Consider the following 21,422-nt stretch of genomic DNA (forward strand, 5'->3'; position numbering starts at 1 on the left):
TTTTATCAAATAAAAAGGACGAAAAATCATTCAAATCTTACTTTTATGGAGATTTGGGGCATTGTTCTTTGAAAATTATTTTATTTTTTCCATTCTCTTGTGATAAAGATTTATCCTTATATTTTTCTGGATAGTGTGATCTTTGCTCATTTTTGGGTTGGGATAATCATTGAGATTTTTTCTCTATTAAGTTATGGTAAATATTTATTAAGAAGAAGAAGATATTGACATAATCATGGGTAATAAGTAGACTTAGATGAAAGGGTTGGCCCTTGACCTTTTTGTACATTATTTATAATGGTTTGTAATTTGTGCTTATGATTTAATTACTAAATAGTGCACATTGTGTATATTAAGTTTACTGCTTCATGGATTATGCTTAATATTATTTTACCTTGATATGATTAAATTGAATATTGTATGTTGTATTACCAATATAAGGTTTTAATAGAGAACAAAGAGACAACTATGTTTCTAATATGATTAACAACAGTCTTGCAATAACATAGATTTCAAAACAACGTATAATAAAACTCATTGGACTGCTAACTTACTAATATAAAGGCACAATAACTTAAGTCCAATACTTTATTATCTAACACCTACCCTCAAACTCATGAAGCATCAACAAGAAACATTGTGAGTTTGTCAAACAAAATACGAAAAACATACTAAATAATTTAAAATTCGAACAATACCCCTCAAGCTAAAGCTTACTAAGCTTTAAGCTTGTTACAGATTAACCCAGAAAATAAACCAAATCAGTTGATAGCAGAACCAACGGAGAGCAGCAACCGAAGTGAGTTATCATCATAGAGAGCTCCAAGAACCATCACCATGAACCAGCCAAAGAGAAAAATCAAGTCAAAGCAAACCATACAAAAAGAAAAGCATCCAAACAGAAGAGTCGACATATATATATATATATATATATATATATATAGAGAGAGAGAGAGAAAGAGAGAGAGAGAGAGAGAGAGAGAGAAGCAATTGATTAGAAGTATCAACAGTGAGATGTGCAATCGCTCAGAAGAATCAAAAAGGGGAGAAACAATCAATAAGAAGAATCAAACGGGGATAACCAATCAATCAAATGAATCAATAGGGAGAGACAATCAAACATATGAAACCAATAGGGAGATAGACCATCAAACATATAGAGAGAGAGAGAGAGAGAATCAATCAAACAACCAAATGGTGAACACTTAACTCACCAAACAACTAAATTATGAGCATTCGACTTAACAACCAAACAAACAAACCAATTGTGAGAATTATATTTGACTAACCAAACAACCAGAACCAAACATAATCAAATCAAATCAAACTAAACCAAGCTAAACCGAACGAAACCAAACCAAGAAAAATTAAAGAACAAGTGTGAACCAAAATAAACCAAACCAAATTCGAAGCCCTGTCGAAAATTGGAGAAACAAACAACCAAATAAGCAACCTTGATCAAACCACAATTTACCAAAACTTCTAGGGTAGCCGCACCAAGCATATTAATAGAAATTCCTTTTTGCATTCGAATTAGACATACAATTTAGGATCTGGATCCTCGACGGCCAGTTTCTCTTCTATTCCATCTCAGTCATTAGACAAATCCAACAACATAGATATAACATGAAGTAAAAACCTTTTGCCCCACCCAATACTTCTGCCTTTCCATCATTCTCAGGAACTCTCACACTTATGTGCATCCTTCTTCTTAATATTCAGGCCGATACTTTTTTTTCCATTTCTTACAATTTTGTGCTTCTACATAATAATATATTTTATTCAATTTTGTTCAACATTTCAATATTCACGTTGTTCAACAATGTTACTCCTAACTATTAAGATTTCCAAATTAATTGAAACCATACAGGGAAACAACATAGGCTTGACTAATAACACGACTCATGAAAACATGTGTTAGAAAGACACGAGCAACATAATAGATCTCAATAATTAGCATCAAAATCTACAAATTGGAGAACAAACTTTGCAGCAAAATCAATTGCAATTTGAAGACCAAATCCAAAGAGTTTGAGTTACAAACATAATCAATCCCATCAACAAACTGTCACCATGGGTCGATTGTTGGATTGCTTCTTGTTCTCTTTCTCTCTTGATGACACTCAATGGTTTCATACAAAGGGAATTCGTACAAGAAAAGGGAAAATCCAATTGTTTTTAATTTTGTGCTTATACTTTATATCCTAGCCGTTAGATTAATTAAATGGATGAGATTGGTGAAGAAATTGGTTGCGGGGGATATGTTTTTCATACAATTTATCATAAAAATTCATAACAACCACGCCAAATTAACGAAATTGAGTGGATCTCCCTAATTTTTTTCTTATTACCGATTTGCCTCTTATTAATCCAATAACTTCAAACGCAACTATGGTAGCAAATTCCAAATTGTATACTCGATCCAACTCCATTTTTTTAACGGCAAAATTCTCAATCCAATGTTGCAAGTGGTGTCTATATATTGCAATAGTTTCATATATCCAACTTCAACACTATCTTCAAAATCAAATGGGTGAGCAAAATTAAACTAAACCAGATTATCATGAAATTATTCAAGCAAAAGAAATAAAACAAACCAGAACAGATCAAACCGAAAGAAATTAAACCAAATCAATCACACAACATTCCCAAACTTTTAGAAACTCAATAGCGGAAGCTACAAACAATTTAAAGAGGATCAAACCATGCTCTGTATACCATGTTAACAATATAGAGTTTCAATAGAGTACAAAGAGATGGCTAGGTTTCTAATATAATTAACAATGATCTTGCAATAAGGTAGATTACAAACCAATATATAATAAAACATAATAGACTGCTAACTTACTAATATAAAAGTCCAATAACTTAAGCCCAATATTTTATTATCTAACATGTTGCACCCTATTATCTAATATTCTAGTATCTCAGTATCAGATAATTGTGATATGACTCTGGAAATATTAGTTGTATAATTTTAATAATAATTCACCAAGTGTTTTTAAAATGTTCTATGATGAGTTTTGAGGGTTATTTTCAAAAGTGGATGTTGTAGTATTTATTGATAGAGTATTAGATAGTAATTATGAAAGAATAATTTATTTCTTTTGTAAAAAATTTTGGATTATAATGATTAAGGAGTATGGTAATTCATAATGACTGTAGTTGTATTTTTATGAGTATCAGCATAGAAGATATTAGGAAATCAATTATCATACTTGAGTTGTAGGGTATAGAAATATGTCCATGTCTCAATAGTTTCAGATAATAGTTCATGAGTCATTAAAATACTAATTATGATGGAAACTTTGAAAGAGCTAGTTTATGATATATTGAATTAAATCTCTCATTGACATGAGATACTTGTCGATAAATTTTATCATACTTGATGGATTAATAAGTTGAATTAAAGATATAACATTAAGATTTTATCGCTAGAGTTGAAGTTCTGTTATTGAGAGTGACCTTATAAAGATCATCTTATGAGAATATTTTTAATAATTGATATATTATTCGATACTCACCATGCATATGATTTATTATGAACTAACACCTTCTAAGTATGTGTCTTTTTTTACCTGTTTGGTACATGTTAGGTACATAGTGGGCTCTCAGCAAGATTTCAAATTGTAGTTCGTGGTGACTTCATTTTGAGATAATGGATTTGGAGACCAGCTCCTTGTTTACTCTGTTTGATATTTCTTTTGGATGTTGAGTTTTATGTTTAACTTCATGAGATTTTATGTGGTTTTTATCATTGTGACATCGATGTTTGGGTTTATTGCTATGGATTATCTCTTTATGTAGTCTTTCTAAACATAATATGTTATGGATTCGAATTTTAATTTAATAATAAATATTTTGAGTTGTGTTGTAATGTTGTATGACCAATATGCGATTGGCTAAAACTTTTAAATTACGTCATGTCACTTTAAAACCAGGAATTATTTTTGGTAACGGTCTAAGGAGCTGGTTTAATTATAAACATGGTTCATTTTTTTGGTGTTATTTTTCTGTCACGTTTGGCATGGCGTTGGAACCTTACTTTAATATATTTTTGCTGGTATTAATCCACATTTGATTGCTCAAATAGAATGGTGCAATATTGATAGTTAAAGTTACATCAATGTTGATTATTTAGTAGGATTGGGGTACATGTACCAAAATTCTTCTCTCATAAAACTCTTTTCAATTACGAATAGTACGTAATAAGGAAAGTTATCTCATATATTTTTCTACTGAAAATCACATTTTAGATATTGAGAATGATCAAACTTTTCGAAACTAGAAAATTTTTCTTGAGTTTAGTTAGATTTTCTTTCTATCTTGTTTAGAGATATAATAGCCTTCGGTTAGTTAGTGCGATAAGATGAACTTTTACTATTCTCTCAAACATTTGAAAGCAAATTACATTATATAAAATTAGTATAGTTGCATATCTGAATTCGAGAGCAACATCGCCATTATTGTTAGAAAGATAACTCAAAATACAAACTTTCTAAAAATTTATTCCTAGGCAACATATCGCATTTTATCATACTTGAGAAATGAGAAATTATTTCAATCATAAAGACAGGACAAATTACCTAAAGTCTATCTTTTGATGGGTAGAATATTGATTATAGATGGGTATCTAAAGTCCTATCTTACAGCTCTATATGAGCTTTGTTCGTCAAAAAACTAGAAACTATATATAAGCTTTTATAAAAGATTTAAAACTTCAAATGTATATTTGGTCCTTGCAAATATAGTCTCTTTTGATTTTTGTTCCTAGACATGCGTTTTTTTTCATGCGTTTTTTTTCCTATGATTTCATGCCCACATTGCCAGATGTCATTTTTTTTTTTTGAAACGGCATAATTTTATTAACCGACTAGCCCGTGCGAGATGCACTAATAAGCTCGGGTGGAGAAAAAATACAAAGAAGGGGAAATCGGTAGCCATTCAATCACCAGGCTCGAACAAAAACCCCTTTAAAAACCACCAAAGATGCTAAAGCACCAACCAGATGCCAGATGTCATTATTTTTGGTTTTGCTGAAAAAATGTTATTTTCTTTTTAAATGTTAAAAAAAAAAAAAAGTTGTGGCAAAGATAAATCAATTCAGCACATCTAACGAAAAATTTAACAGACATGGTAACCCAACTTAATTTTTTCGCAAAATTCCATTATTCATTCTTCTCTTTTTGTGTTCTTCTTCCTCTCATACACATCTGCAAATTAAAAATGACAAACCCGAAGAAAAAGTGGGCAAAGATATGTATGTAGAGAACCTAAGCAAGTTGGTTGCTCTATCTATTCATCTACTCACTTTTGTTTGAAAATTGTTGTATACATATTAGAGAAGGCTAAAACACACCCATAAATTACTCAAATGCCCCCTCGGCAATTAACTGCCGCAGAAATTATCCAATGGTAGTTAATTGCCGAAATTTAATTTAATCCATCGGCACTTAAGTGCCGTGGAAAACATTTGAGAGAAAGAGCTGGAAGGGGAAAGAAAAAAAAAAGGAAGGGAAAAAAACGTGTTCTTCTTCTTCCACTTCAATCCCTTTTTTTGTGTTTTTTCTTTCACAACCACAAACTTCACTTTTCTTCTTCTTCCAAATCAAACATTGTGCTACACTTTGCAAGAGGTAACAGAAGAAGAACAAGAAAATCCACCTCCAAAAACAAATTAAAGATTGTAAATTCTATTAGATTCATTGAAACAAATAAATTGGAAAATGAATTGAAGAAAACTGTTCAGTTGTGAATTCCTCGGGTGTGATTACGGATTTTGTGTTTCTGTGTTTAGGCATCAGAAACCTGTTAAGAAAATTGACACAAGTTTTTTGTTTCTATAATAGCCATGAGTTAGGTGTGATGACATAGTGTGATGACGGAGGATTTTTCCTTCGTAGTCCGAACCGGAGGTGGAACCACAAGGGACCACCGTCGGAGATGACTATGGCGGCGGACGTTAAAGCTGCAGAGGTGAAGCCCCATCTCTTTGCAGCTGCTCGTTTTATAGCTTGCAGATTTTCAAATGATTTCCACAGCATTCAAGTGCCGATGGATTAAATTGAATTTCGGCAATTAGCTACAGCCGGATAATTTCTGCGGCAGTTAACTGCCGAGGGGGCATTTGGGAAATTTACTGGTATAGAGGAAATTTTGCATTCTATGGCAACAACGATTAAAATATTGGCCACCATGAAGAATCCACACCCGTTAAACTTCAAAATCTAAGACACCAAGCAAAATCCATACATATTAAATGAAAGCCAGAATTCAAGTGACTCCATATTCAGCAACTTTTAGTTCCTACGACTGCAGTTTTGACCTGAAGCTCAAATTAGTCAAAGTAAACCATTCCATCAACCACAGTGTTAGCTCTAAACTTTTCCTGCTAACTAAGCTAAAACAAATTAAGATCTCTAGGCACATTGGGTGTAAGGTAAGCAACAATCTTTGCACTGAATGTGTGCCACATTTTCTTAATCTAGAGTATAGACAAATCAAGAGTGCAAAACCACGCGACAATGTTCTTTCATCTATGTAATTTAGAATAACCAAAACTATTTCATAGAAATCAGCTGGATTACAACTTTACAAGCAACGCTAATCACTATGTCCTGAAGCAAACAAAAACTTAATTCATTCAATAAAAATGAACCCAGTCTATTGAACTGAGTTCTTATGTTTCAAATTGGGACATGGAACTGCAATTACAGGTGCATTATCAACATTTTAGAGCTGTTTGCAACTAACAGCTGCACTTACTAATAGAAAATCACCGCACAAAGAACCACAACTCATTTGCAGACTCTATATACAAAAGCAATCTTCAAGCCTGAGAAAACTTCAACAAAATCCTACAACCACTCCGCAGTTAAGACCAAATGTTCATTCAGTCAAACCAAGTTTCATCCACATATACAGATTCTAAACATCATTCTCTTGCGCATTCAACAAGAAAATCATGTACCACCAACCAACCACACTAGACTAGACCTATAAAGCACTAACAAAACACATACATTAGACATGTCACACAGACACCAACAAGCAGACGTGTAATAATACTTCTTGGAAACGGTAGTAGTCGGCGGTGGCCAATGCCAGTGTCTGGCAGAGGCCACACACAGGTAATACTTTGCAAAAATATAAGTAACTATATGTAATCACACATCTCAATGTTGTGTTAGTGTCAAACACTCAGATACATACACCTTCAATTTAAAGTATCAGTCCTATCCTATATCGAACTTCCCAACTAAATCCGGTGAAACCAAATTGCACATGAAATAAATAATTGACAATAACTCAATCCCTAAACCTAATCCAGTCCACCCACATTGATTTTAATTCCAAGCAACATCACTCACTAGTCACTATATAATAAAACAACCTATGAAGCATCGACACCGACACCGAAAGACGAAGAAACGCAGTTGCTCGATTGAAAGGTGAGGACGCAGAACTTCCCTTTTGGCCCTCTTCCTCCCTGAACTGAATAAGTAAGACCCCGTTTTTTATAATAAAAAAAAGAAAGACATTGACACGTCGACACCAATACTAATTTAAGAAAATGACATAAGTGAATGTCATCACATGTATTGGATGTCGTATCGGTGTTACACACAGATACATGTCAGACACTGGATACACTTTCATTTCAATCAGAAGTGTCGGTGATATGATTTTGCCATCACTAAAAAATCACAAAAATTAGCAACTAGTTACCAACTCACAAATCCATTTCATATATCAAAAAACATAACAATGAAACATGATTTCATTTCCAAATCTAGTGAGTAAAAGCATAAATAGCAGTAGAAATATAAACAACAAGAGCAGAAGTAACAAGAACAGCCATAACAGCAACAGCATGAGCAGCAGATTTACTTCCACAAGACAACATCCCCAACCTAATCTCAATAACATTCACCATCGAAAGCATCAAAAACAAACACCCCATTACAGATCCCAAAGCAGATCCCAACATCCCCCATCTCAAAACCTTCAGATTAATATGTGCACGAAAAGCTTCATCCACATCCTTACTGTTGAGAAGATTGAGTGCAAGTTTAAGACCTTGAGCAACAAGGGAAGATGAGAGAAAGAAGCTGAAGGAAACAACTTCGAAGACTAGAAGCTTCTTTGCGACGTCGATGCCGGCGTCGCAAGAGGAGCGATTCTCCAGGCTGCGTTGGCCTGGAGTTGTTAGAGATAGGCCGACGAATACGGCGATTGTGAAAAGGGAGTTTACGTTGACTAGTCCGTCTAATGCGGTGACGTGTACGCTTGTTGTTGATGAGGATGACATTGACGATATTCTTGTTATGTCGTTTCGTTGGTTTGGGTAGTAATCCTTTGGAGATCTGTAATGTAACGTTCATATAAGGTTCTTTACATTTTTTTTTTATTGAATGTTACGTTAGTAAATTAAATTAAATGTAAAGTTGGAAAATGAAAGATAGATACTTACTCATCCATTGGTTGATGGAATGAATGTGTGAGAGAGGGTGAAGGGGGGGTTTGAAGATGAAGGTTTTTGAGGGTTAAGAAGAAATAATTTGCTTGGGGGAGAAGGAGAGGGTTTCGTTTTGAGATGTGTTTGCTTTATTTTTGACTGAAAAAGATGTGATTGCTTTGTAGCTGGTTTAATTGCTTTTGGGATTTGTCTGAAAGTTTGAAAAGATACGCAAGGAAAGTTAAGGTAAATGGGGATGGGTAGGATAAGGACATCCGAGTTAAGTAACGGGCAAACTTGTTTTGAGGTACTCGGTCAGTCAGATTCCTTTTCAACGGAGAGAGAATAAATCAGGGATAACACGTTCTAAAAAAATATTATTTGAGACTGGGGATATTTTAAAAAGTTAGCTCTGAGAAGTGTTATATAAATGTTAACGAGTGCTTCCGAGACATTAGTTAAGAAAATAAATATGGTAGTAATTTGGTATTGGAACTTGTGATGTCTACCACTCAAAAGTCTAAAAAATGATATTTTTGACTTAAAACTTTCTTTTTCTTGATGGCCTTAACCGGTGTCTCGAGGGCACCGGTTAACATGACTCTATATCTATGAAGCCGGATACTTCAAAATGGTGCCGTACCCGTGTCGGATACGTATCGGATACCGATACTCCGCGGATACTCCCGGATACGTATCCCAGAAGTATCCGAATGATTTAATTTAATTTTTATTTAAAAATATATTGGATACCTTAAGGATACGTTAAGGATACTCCCGGATACGTATCCCAGAAGTATCCGAATGATTTAATTTAATTTTTATTTAAAATTTTTATTTGTATTTTGATCACAAGTATTAATTTTTGTAAATTTGGATCATTATATTGGCCATTACTTGAAAAGGGTGACTATCTTCATACTACCTTGGTATCATCATAGTGCATGTTGTTTATATGGTATGTTTTGGTTTAAAGGATATCTTAGTTGGTGAATGGTCCATTGTATTTTGACTTGGTGTAATTAGTTTTAAGATTTCACGCTATTTATTTTTTGTGCGATTATGTCTAATATATATATATTAAAAAAAATTGTAAACGTTCGTATCCTAAATTTGAAATTTTTGACGTATTCGCGTACCCGTATCGTATCGTACCCGTATCCGTATCCGTATCGGGGCTTCATAGCTCTATATTTATATACATTATTTTTTTAATAATTTATATACCACTTACTTTTTTATTGGATGAAATATATATAAATACTATATATTGAAAGTAGATCTCATCTAAAATGATGAAACCCACGTAAATTTCACGTAACAGAACGAGTGTTAGAGATAGAAACATTTGTTCTTTTTTGAACAAGAGATAGAAACAAAATTGACACTAATTGTTAAAATATAAAGATCTACTAATCGAGTTGAAGACCTTTTTACAATATTTATCATCTGAGTATCTCATGTAGTGATGAGCTAATTTGATGGTTTATTTAATACATTATTAATCAAAGTGTTGTTCTCCTTAGATTTTATTCTTTCGTTTGAGATTAGAAAAAGTTAAATTTGTACCACTAACACTTCCGACAAGGATAGTTTTTTTATTACCTATTTTCTCTTAGGTTCGTCTAAGTATAATACAGCTAGGTTCATCTTTGTAATTAAGGCTGTGTTTGCTGTTTAGAAACGAGGAAGCCTTGAAGAAAAATTGGTGGAGTAGGTGAATATCTATGCATGGGACTAGAAGTATGTCATCAAATAAAAGAAGAATGACTATAGATAAAATAAGTGACGAGGGTAGGTAATATATTTATCGTAGCATTGGTTGGTTGTTATGAACAATAAGTGAAGATTCATCATGCAATCTTTCAAAAAAAAAAAAAAAATTCATCACCATGCAAAGGTTGTTGGTGAGTACTTATCATATCATATTCATCTACAAAAGGAGAGAAAATCGTTTGCATAACTGAAAAAGGACAGAAGATAACAGAAAAGCTCATAAATGTAGTCTTAGTGCATTTTGGTTATGAGAAAATAAAAATGAATTTCGGTTACAAATGAGTTAAATGTAAAATGATTTAATGTTGTATACATTCATGTAAAAGGGAGCCGTACAATAAATTTCAGACTAAAAACCAATAGAGGCTAAAGCTCTAAACTCCATCCTTAATAAGTTAGAATCAATTATGCAAAAAGAAAAATCAAATTTACTCATCATCTTAATATGTCAAAATCACGGTTGCTTCACATTACTGGCTTAAGTGCATAATACATAACACGTACGGTGTAGAAGGATCAAAAATGGCTTGCAGACTTTCTGTTAGAGTATAGTATAATCAACATGTGTATTATATGTCACTGTTGTGAGCTACGATAGTAACATTGGGAGACAGTGTAGTCGTCAAGTAGAGGTGTATAATATGAATCATGTTTAAGATCCTGGTGCAGAATATGGTCGAGTAGAGGTGTAAACAAATTTATTTGTGAATATGATCCTGCTGTGCTGAAATACATTGTATGCAAATTGGTTGCAGCTTGGTCGTATGGGAGAGAATTGTTCTATGCGCTTGGTGGATTGTTCAACCTCTGAAATAAGCGGAGCAGGAGTTACAATTATGGGTGGTGGATGAGTTGCCATGCCCAACCAGTAGTAAAAGTCTTGGCTCATAACCTTAAGAGTCCCCTCAAACGGTTCTAAATTAACACTAGTACACTTGAATTGATAATAATCTCTCGCTTCTCCAATGTTTTTTTTTATTAAAAATAAAAAGTAAAAAAACTCCCCTTAACGTTGAAGTTTCCATCAGGAATGTTCTTTATTCACAAGCATCTGGATTAAGTATTAACTTACTCCCCAACTTTTTTAGGTTACCGATTTTGCTGGATTATTGTATAATCAGAAATAACTGTGATCACATCATGGAAGACTTTAGGAAGATATTCAGAGCAAATTTCTAAGCCACGCTCAAACTTCCCTCAATCTTCACTGCACCTATGTATTCATACACCACCACAACAGATACAAGAACGCAAATGCTTAAAGAAAGAAGAAATGCCAAAACAACATATAAAAGGGAGAGATCAAAGATCAAAGGTTGAACTTGCATCCCTAAAAATGTCCTCATTCTTAAATGAAAAAAAATGCATCCGACATTCTACATTCATATGACCCAAAACATAGACACACCCAGATAATCATAAGTGGAAAGGGGGTAGCAGGTGCAGAGATGTATGGTCACGGGCACTACTTGCAGACTGCAGTGCAGGTTACAGTACAGAGGAACGGGAAAAGGAAGAGATATTTTTTTGGGCAAAAATAAAAAAGGTGGTGGTTGACACAGCAATGTGGTGTATGCAGTATGTAACCAGTCTCTTGACCTAAACCCAAACAAAACCAGTCAATTTACAACCTATATCTTGTAATTGTCATAATTTATCATATCTGGGTTATATGTTGAGCGTTAGTTGAGGAAGTAAAGGAAGTTGGTTGAAGTCTCTTCTGTTTGTAGGTCTTCAGACTACAACACCTTCAATTTGATTTTCTTATAGGATTACTATACCACCTGCCGCACCTCCAGACTCTGATTAAAATGCGGCGGATAGAGAAACGCCATTCATTAACAACTTATTACATGCCTCCTAAATATGAATCATGGTAATAAAAGAAAAAATCAATGTCTTCCTTGGAAAGTCCAATAAATCATCACTCTCATTTTTTGTTATTAGTTTTAATATCTTGTTTTGCAAGCAGGATTAGCACAAGGGACTCTGTCTAAAATGACAGTACTCTAATGAAGTAGAAACTAACTTAAAATCTATGAACAGAAATGACAACAAACTTATGCATGATGTTTGAATAAATTCATCATTACCAACTTCTATATAGAGATAATGGCTTATCAGCTATCAAATCAGCCAAATGCACCTAGAAAGCTGGGCATTCACACTGCTAAATACACTCTTGTACAATTTATTGGCATGTATGGACCCTTTCTTATATCTAGGAAAAACCTAAGAACAGGAATTGAACTTGAAATCTACACAGATTATCAAGATAAAATCTCTAATCTTGAGAATTAAAGGGTTTACCCAAATCAGGCATGAACAGGGAATTAGCAGCACAACCAGGACCAAGCAGAACCCAACTCTATCAATTATCAGTGTCGTTTTCTATCTAACCACTATATAACGACTAACTTCCGGCGTTTCACAGAATTATCTGCCATGTAAGCCTCTTATCAAAGCATCTATTTATTACCGCATTCACTAAATGAGACTACAACCATTATGAGGAAGGTAAAGTACCTTCAGCTACATATAGGATACAAAACCAAGGTTAGTTTGCATCCAGCTAGTAAATAGCATTAATCGTGGATATAACATCCCTAAATTCAATTATCATTATACCCTGAAGTATACAAAATTGTGAAGACCTCATATCATTACCCAAGAACATTGTTCTTCCAATTAATATCTTCAATTGACTAGACAGTTGACACGCTTTGTATATGCTAATGAAAGTAATCCAAGATTCTTGTGCTTAAGAGTTAAGAAGAGGGAACATGTATTTTCAAAACAAACAATTTCTCTAGTAAAATCCAAAACTGAAAACTATAATTTCTTTCAAGTAGCTTGAAGCATACTAGGCTTTATAAGGTTGAGATCCAGACATATAACACATCATAATATCCCCAGAATATAAAAACCTTTACAGCCACAATAGAAAAATTTGTTTAATTAATACAAAAGCACTAGCACACCACAAGTTTTCTGTATCAAAATGTTCCTGCATCATAGCTTCTTATTGTCCTGAATCTACTTAATCACTCAACCTTCCAAACAAAAAGCAAAGAAGGATTTTAAACAACACATTCATGCATTGTTGATTCAAATAACAAATCATCCACCTTATCTTATTGACAAAAAAAGAAAGATAACTTCAATTCGGCTCCATGTGATTTAAAGCCTTTAATGCTACTTCATTTTGGGGTAACCTTGGCGCAACTGGTAAAGTTGTTGTCATGTGACTGTAAGGTCACGGGTTCAAGTCCTGGAAACAGCCTCTTGTGTAAAAACAGGGTAAGGCTGCGTACAATACACCAAATGGTGGGACCCCTTCCCGGACCCTGCGTATGCGGGAGCTTCAGTGCACCGGGTTGCCCTTTAATGCTACTTCATTTTAACACAACATTCTCCTGCTATCATGGAAAAAATAGGCACAACTTTATTTATGTAAAGCCTTAAAAGTTTCAAAATCCTTTGCAATCTTTGTCTTCCAAAGTACATATGAAAATGTGGAAATTTCCTGTTAGTAAAATGTTTGAAAGCTTCTCCTAAAAGTACTTAGGTTTTGTACCTATGGTCTATATATCATATGTATACACATTGTGCTACTATTTTTCTTTAGCCATAATATTAATCGTCAAGGTTAGGCGTAATCTGTTTATTCTACACATTTCCGCAAAAACAGTGAACTAAAACATCCTACCGAAAATCAAAGAGCAGTTAACAAGATTCAAAGGTGACTGATCATGGCTCAAAACTCACAAGGGTACAACTGGATTCACCCTTGACCCTACATTGCAAATTGGTTTCAACCGCAACTCTCCCAAGAAAAAAACTCTAATGACCCCCAAAATATACAACTCATGGCTCAAAACTCACAAGGGTACGACTGGATTCACGTTGCCGAGGTACATATGCAGTTTTTCATCTGTAAACAAAACACACTATATTTCTTTACCATCAAAAGGACTCTACCTTTTTTAATTGCATTGAAGAGCTATATAACACCAACACTTCATATTTAAAGGTTCTGGTGTCTGACACGTGCGAATAACATGTCGCATACCGGGCACAATTCTGACACACATGGTTAGATTTAATCACTTCCATTTTTCTTTCAATTATTAGCCGTGTCAGTCATAGTTCTAAATAGAAGACGCGGTATAACAATTTTTTAGGTATACACAACGACATAGCAATTGTGGCTGCAACACCAACATTTTCCTGTATTTCACCTCAATATAAATGTTTGCAACATAACTACAATTTAGAACCATGGTGTAAGAATGTCAATATCATATCCGGTGTCTGTGCTTCATCAAAATTAAAGAGTTCACGGGGTCAAGGGAACCAGAACACACCCAAAATACTATAATGAAGACGCAATAGCACAAACCTACATTGGCTGCTGATAACAGCCCAATACAGTAAATAGAACAATCACCCGTACAATCAATCATCATTGACCCGACATTGCAAATTGGTTTCAACGGTAACTCTCCCAAGAAAAATAAACTCCAATTAGCTCCTAAAAAACAACCCGTGGCTCAAAATTCACAAGGGTATAGTTGATTCCTGGTTTGAGAGGTACATTTGTCCTACAGATTCTCCATAGTTATTTGGGACTCAAACATGCATTTGCAGTTATTCAACTGCAAACCAAACACACCATATTCCTTAACCTTCAAAAGTATTGTACATTTTCTTCAATTATATTAAAGAGCTGTGTAGCACCAAAACCTCATATCGAAGTTCCAATGTGTGACACATGTGGTTAGATTCAAGCACTTTTATTTTCTCAGAGCTAAATCTTACGAATGTTATTTAGACGAAATGCAAGAGTACACACAAACTTCCTTTGAAATAAACGGAAAACATTACGCAACAATTTGACAGAAAACATGTCAACATATTATTGCTTTTCGTTTCATAACATTCAATATTTCTCTTTCTAAAATTATTAGCGGTATCATTGTCAGTTCAGTTCTAAATTGTATTCTGCAACAACAAACATGACCTCAATATTTTGAGTTATCCACAAACCATATCCCAATTGCATACACAGCCGCATTTGCCTACATTTTACCGCAATATAAAGCTTTGCAGCACAACGACAAACACAATTTAGAACCATGGTGTCGGTATCATATCCAATGTATGTGTCTTTGCAGGGAAAGGAGTCATAACACACCCAAAATGCTATAACGAAGACGCAATAGCTCGAGTGTAGATGGCTAATGATAACAGAAATGCAAAGTTCGAAATAATTATTAATAACATTACATAGCCAATCACAGGCACAATAGTTCAAAATAACCAAAAACTTCCATCATAAGTTCCAAACTCAAAAAAAAAAAAAGACATAACAACAATAAACCACAACAAGGTTCAATTACTTAACCTCATTCATTCAACAACATTATTCAACAACAAAACAATTTTCCCCCCAAAAACCCTAAGAAGTATCCCATGGCTTAGGTTCAGGAAGAGCAACAACCATACCTTGAAGATCCTGATTAAGAAGAACCTGACACCCCAATCTTGAATGCATATTAAGCACCCTAGCCCTCGAATTATGCTTCAAAACATATTCCTCATCATAACTCCTAGCTGGAAGCTTATCAAGCCATTCTTGAGCGATGTTGATTTCACAGTGAGCAGAACAAGCGTCAATGTCTTCGAGACGGTGCGAATCGGGATCGATTAATCCGGTGTTGATCAGCGCTTTGAGGAGTGTTTGGCCTGTTAGGCCGATGACGTTGTGCTTTTGGCCTTGGAAGTCGATTGCCGAGAGACGCACGATGCGGTCGGAGACTTTTTGGGTGGATGTGGTACGGCAGATTGGGGATTGGGAGAGGTAGGAGAGGGTGGTTTGGCGGGTGGTGGTGGTGAGTTTTCGGAGAGATGCTAACGCCATTGTTGACGGAGAGAGAGAGAGAGAGAGAGGGTTGTGATGTTGAAATTTAGGAGAGGAAATTTTGATGGAAATGAAATGGGGGTGTTTTGGGAATTCAATGTGGGCTTATGGGTCGGGTTTGGGCTACAGTAACCCGAATAATGTGATCGTGTGTGTTTGGTTGTGAGAAGAAGTTAAGAAGAGAGAAATAGGTGAGAGAGAGTGAGGGAAGAGAGAAATAAGTGAGAAATAGAGTAGATTTGTTGTATTGTTTGGTACAAGAGAGAGATGAGAGAAATAGAAGAGAGAGAAGTGTTGATTATTTGTAAAACTACTAAATTACCCCTATAATAAAAAATTGTACTACATTAATAATATTTTAAATTTATCTTAATTAAGTAATTAAATTATTTAATTTAAATTTATAATGATTAAGTTATTCAAATTTTATATTTGTTTAAAGTTGTTAATAATTTTATTGTGTCGTATAGCTAAATAATTTTGATTGTGTCTAAAAGATAAATTAATTCATTTGATTTTTCATTTTTAAATTAATTAAATATTCAACAATTACATGTTTTCATCCCTAAAAAAAACAATTACATGTTTTAACTTCTCTACTCAATTTGAACTTCTATTCTCCCATTTCACAAAATAAAAAAAGCTTTTCACAATTTTTTTCTCCCATCAGCCTATTAACACAAGTGTAGCATTTTTTTTGTCTATTATGAGGCAATGAAAGGATAAAAATGTAAAACTGCAAAAAAGTTGCAATTCTTCCATCTTTCTTCGCTATTGTGGGAAGAGACTAAAAACCGTGGGGCCTACATGTCTAAACTCTCTCTACCCTTTTTCTCACCACAACCAAACAAGAGAAATGCTCATCTTCTCTCCTAACTCTCTCTCTTCAACTTCTTTCTCTCCTTCTTCTCCTCTACCAAACACAGGTTAATGTTTTATTTTTTATTTTTTTTTTAAAAACTTTAGTGTTTGATTATAGAAGTAGTCAAAATGTTTAATGAAATTTATCATTAAACAAAGACTTAAATAATTAAATCGTTGTAAGTTTTAGTGTTTTTTATTTTTGTCCCTGTATTTTTTTGTTACGAAACAAACTTTGTAAGTTTTAAAAAAATAACTTTTGTCTTTGACATCATATTTTGTTATGACGCGACGACATGTGATGTGTCTAAATTGGTTTATTTCTCTATTCATGTGACCACTCACCAATTTTAAGGGATCAAATTCAAAAACAAAAATGCCTAGAGGGGCTAAATTAAAAAAGGGTTAATCCTACTTTTGATCCTTGTAATATTAGCAAATTTTGGTTTTGGTCCTTAGTAAGAAAAAAGTTCAGATTTTGTCATGTCTCTATATTATGTATAAAAAATGTAAATTTTTATTCTTTCTCAAGTTAATTCGTTACGGCTCCAAATTGATCTTTGATAGAGACTAGTTTTTTCTCTCTAAATTTCGTCAAAATTTTCTAACGGTGAAACATGATGATTATAAATAGCATGAACTGTTAATAATACATAAAAAGAAAATGTAGGTGCCAATTTTTATACATGAAATTTTTCACAAGTGGAGGGTGACACAAATTGTCACACCTTCTGCTTGCACTAGTTGTAAGGGTTAAAGTGCGCAACATTGATGGGTCTCATATGGTGAGAGACATATTTTAACTTTTTTTTTTTTTGACATTGGCACTATAACTTGTAATTGTAAGTGTAGGTTAGTGTACTATGTGTTACCTCCTGTAGTGGGTAATTATCATTATAACAATTATTTTCATATATTGAAAGCAAAGGTCAAATTTGGTAATTCATATTTACTACCCATCGATTTTGTATTGGCTTTTTTGCTTGGAAAATTGATGTTCACGCATATCATAAGGCTGAAACACACATGTAAAATATATAATTGCCGCTCGGCAGTTAATTGTCGAGGAATTCAAAAACCGGCTACAATTAACTGCCGAGGTTTTCCTCCGAGGTTTTCCTCGGCAGTTAACTGTCGAGGAAATGTTTCATCAGATGAAACAGCCACCTGCTCCCCCTACACACTATTTCATCATCACCTTTCTTTCCTCTTCCATCTAAACCCCCAAATCCAATAATTTTTTTCACCAAATCTTGATCCAAAATCATTGAAGCATCAAGCATAGGATGTATCAACACACTTTTGACGTAAAAAAACAAGTATTAAGCATTTTAATCGGTTGATTTTTAGCTGTTTTTGTTGTTGTTTTCATCAGTTTACGTAGAAAACTGTCATCGGAAACCTCGGCAGTTTACTGCCGAATTATGGGAACTTCTGCAGTTTACTGTATAGGTTGCAAAAATTGAAGGCCGTGTTAGGGACTCCGCTTTTAAAAAGACAGTTAAGGTTTTGATAACGCCGACCGACTCTCTTGATGATTTGAAGTCACAACTTAACACTTATTTTGAGCATCTGAAAATCAATATACACGTCACTTGTTTGGTCAAATGCCATGCATAGACCTAGGAGAAGATAGAGATGAATACACATGGAAAACGGCAAGCTATATGCCTTGGCTTATTGAAGACGATAGCGACATCGAATTTATGTTTCTGAATATGGTGGAAAATAATATATATATATATATATATATATATATATATATATATATATATATATATATATGGGTTTTGCTAGAAGACACCTTTTATGAAGGTGTCTTTTAGCAAGTTATTCTATGGGCATTTGCTAAAAGACACCAACTAATTTTTATGAAGGTGTCTTTTAGCAAAGTTATAACTAAAAAGTGAAAATCACACCTTGAGTTGTGGATTGCTAAAAAACACCTTCATGGATGGCTAAAAAACATATGTTTGACAAAACAAAACTTGCTTAATTGATAATGAACAAAAGAATTTTTAATAGGTGATTAATAACAAAAAAGTTAAGAGTTTTATATTGTATTATATAAAAACATATAAAATGGATACCGTTAAGCCAATCAATTTACAAATGCCTTAGCTAATTTTGTTCGTTCTTTAAGTTATGATACTGTTACTGGCGAAGAAAAAGCCGGCCCTAGTTTTTTAGTGAGAGAAACTCCAACTTCTCTCTAAGTTTTTCTTCTCTTTCACTCATCGAGGAGGGGTGGTTTTAGGTCATTTTTTGACCTAAAATCACCCCTCTGCATCTTTTTTCCACTTTCTTTCGATCTAAATAAGTGATTTTCACGAATATCAAGCATTTTCTTTTGTGTTTTTTCGTGATTTCGTTGTCTGAGTGCGACCTTGTGTTGTTCGTCGTCTTGTGCGGCGTTGTTTGATTTGGCATCTTGTTGCGGTGTTCGTTGGTTCATATTGAAAGATCAACTTCAGTCAATCACAGATTCAATCAATGATTTGGACGTCAACGTTGCAGATCCAGAAGGAAGAGTATTCCGGTGATTTAGATTTTATCATATTATTTGTAGGCATTTTGCCGTTGTATGCTATTAACTTGGGTGCTGTGAGTTTGTTCACAGATTCATCCTTTACGTTTTTAGCAATCTTGATTCTGATGTATTCTATAGATTTGAATGAATGAATATCGTTTTGTTTTTGTCAAAAAAACAAAAGTTATGATACTGTTTGTTATGAGTCTTATCCGATTTAATTTGGTTATTTGGTAGTAACTGATGTAATGAGGGTTTATATCCCTCGTGATATTGTTGTGTAGGATTTTCTTTTTCCGGACTTAGAACCTCTATGTAATAATAAAGAAACATGTAAAATTGCAAGTGAAATCTCTTAAACAACAAATGAAAAAGAATTAAACTTGTTACATCTATGTTAAATTTTGTTTGAATAACAAACTCATAAAATAAACTAAATATAAAATAAACTCATAAAATAAACTAAATATAAAGTCAAACTGCATTTAGCGTAGAAAATTTATTTTGGTCTTTAGAGTTCATTTGGTGGCAAGGGTAACAGACTTGGTAACGCAAGTATGTAACCAAAGTAGGGGCATTAAGCTGTTGGAGATGTTGGAAGGTCTTTGATGTGTGAAAAGAAAAAAAGAAAAAAAAAATTGATGTGTGAAAAGAAAAAAGGGTAACAGACTTGATATGATAATTATATCATTTCTTGTTTGAATCTAGTGTTTGACGAGACAACATGATATGTTAAATTAATTATAAAATAGAAAATGCTAACCGATGCGCCCGGGGCACTAGTTAAGAATATGAAAAAGGAAATTATATAAAAGTTAATGCATTGAAATTGTGTAATTAATTTATAATAAAGTCAAAAACAGTTTCCTTTTATGGTAATAATTCCCTTTTATGGTATGCCTAACCAGTGCCCCGACCCTTATAAAATTTATCCTATTCTGCCTCACAAGTTGATCTGTTTATCTTCACTATGAGTCGGGTTAGAAATGAATAAGACACGATAAAAAAAATTAAATACTAATTTAGTTTAATTTTCAAGAAAAACTATTTCAAATATGAAAGTCCCAAAAACAAATTTCACAAGTTGACTTTAAGATGATGAGGACTGAGAGTTAAGTTTGGACTAATTGATTTGTTTGAAATTGAGTCCCCAAATAGTTTTTGGGATGAGGTGTTAGTGTTAGATAAAAATTAAAAAACGAGTTTTGCTAACGAGTGTCCTAAAGACATTGTTTAAATATTATATTAAAAAAATTTATCTTGAAAATACTAGTTGATTCTTTAGTCAATGCAATGATTACACAACTTTTTAATATAAATTTTTTATTTTTAGTACTTTAACCAATTCCTTAAGGACATTGGTTAACATTCTCATTAAAAAATTAAGATAATTTCTCTTTAGGATCCACGCTCTCTCACGTCTTCCAAATTTACGAGAAGATATTTTGTGATAGTTTCTTTAACACCTCTTGTCTTTTTTTGAGGGATTTAACACCTCTTGTCTATTAGAACTTAGAAGGTATGTTGCAATGATATATTTTGTTTGTTTTGAGAAACACAAATGACCTACAAATCAACCAAGATTAATAAAAAGTCCAATCTTGTAGTTCTCTTAAATAAGTATGATTTGCCGGAAAGTTGAGTTTTTACAAAATTAGTTCCAATTAAGCTTTAAGATGAGGTATCATTGTTAGAGTGTTAGGTAAGAATTGAAAATAAAATTATAATTCAATCCTTTAATCTGAGAACATCAAAATTATTTTAAAAGAAGTGATTGTGTGACATGATAATAGTAGTATTTCTATTGTGTTATGAAAAAGAAATGTTATTTGAACATCTATATTGCGATAATTTTTGAACAATTCTCCCTCTCA

At 33.5% G+C, this 21,422-nt stretch overlaps 2 protein-coding genes across 2 annotated transcripts; both read right to left on the minus strand.

Annotated features, from left to right (window-relative positions):
• Window positions 1-7,724: 7,724 nt before the first annotated feature.
• Window positions 7,725-8,779, minus strand: LOC146906776 (maternal effect embryo arrest protein). Its single transcript, XM_085723064.1, has 2 exons — window positions 8,474-8,779; window positions 7,725-8,366 (listed from the first exon to the last, which is right to left on the minus strand). The coding sequence occupies exons 1-2, from the start codon at window positions 8,479-8,481 to the stop codon at window positions 7,793-7,795; spliced, it is 582 nt and encodes a 193-aa protein (XP_085579190.1). The 5' UTR covers window positions 8,482-8,779; the 3' UTR covers window positions 7,725-7,792.
• Window positions 8,780-15,490: 6,711 nt separating this feature from the next.
• On the minus strand, window positions 15,491-16,224 carry LOC146906777 (2Fe-2S ferredoxin-like superfamily protein). Its single transcript, XM_085723066.1, has one exon. It carries the CDS (start codon window positions 16,155-16,157, stop codon window positions 15,696-15,698), a length of 462 nt encoding a protein of 153 aa, XP_085579192.1. The 5' UTR covers window positions 16,158-16,224; the 3' UTR covers window positions 15,491-15,695.
• Window positions 16,225-21,422: the final 5,198 nt, after the last annotated feature.

Source organism: Medicago sativa, chromosome 7 (genome assembly GCF_051527215.1).
Source record: "Medicago sativa cultivar Bolivia chromosome 7, Bolivia_mono, whole genome shotgun sequence".
NCBI lineage: Eukaryota > Viridiplantae > Streptophyta > Magnoliopsida > Fabales > Fabaceae > Medicago > Medicago sativa.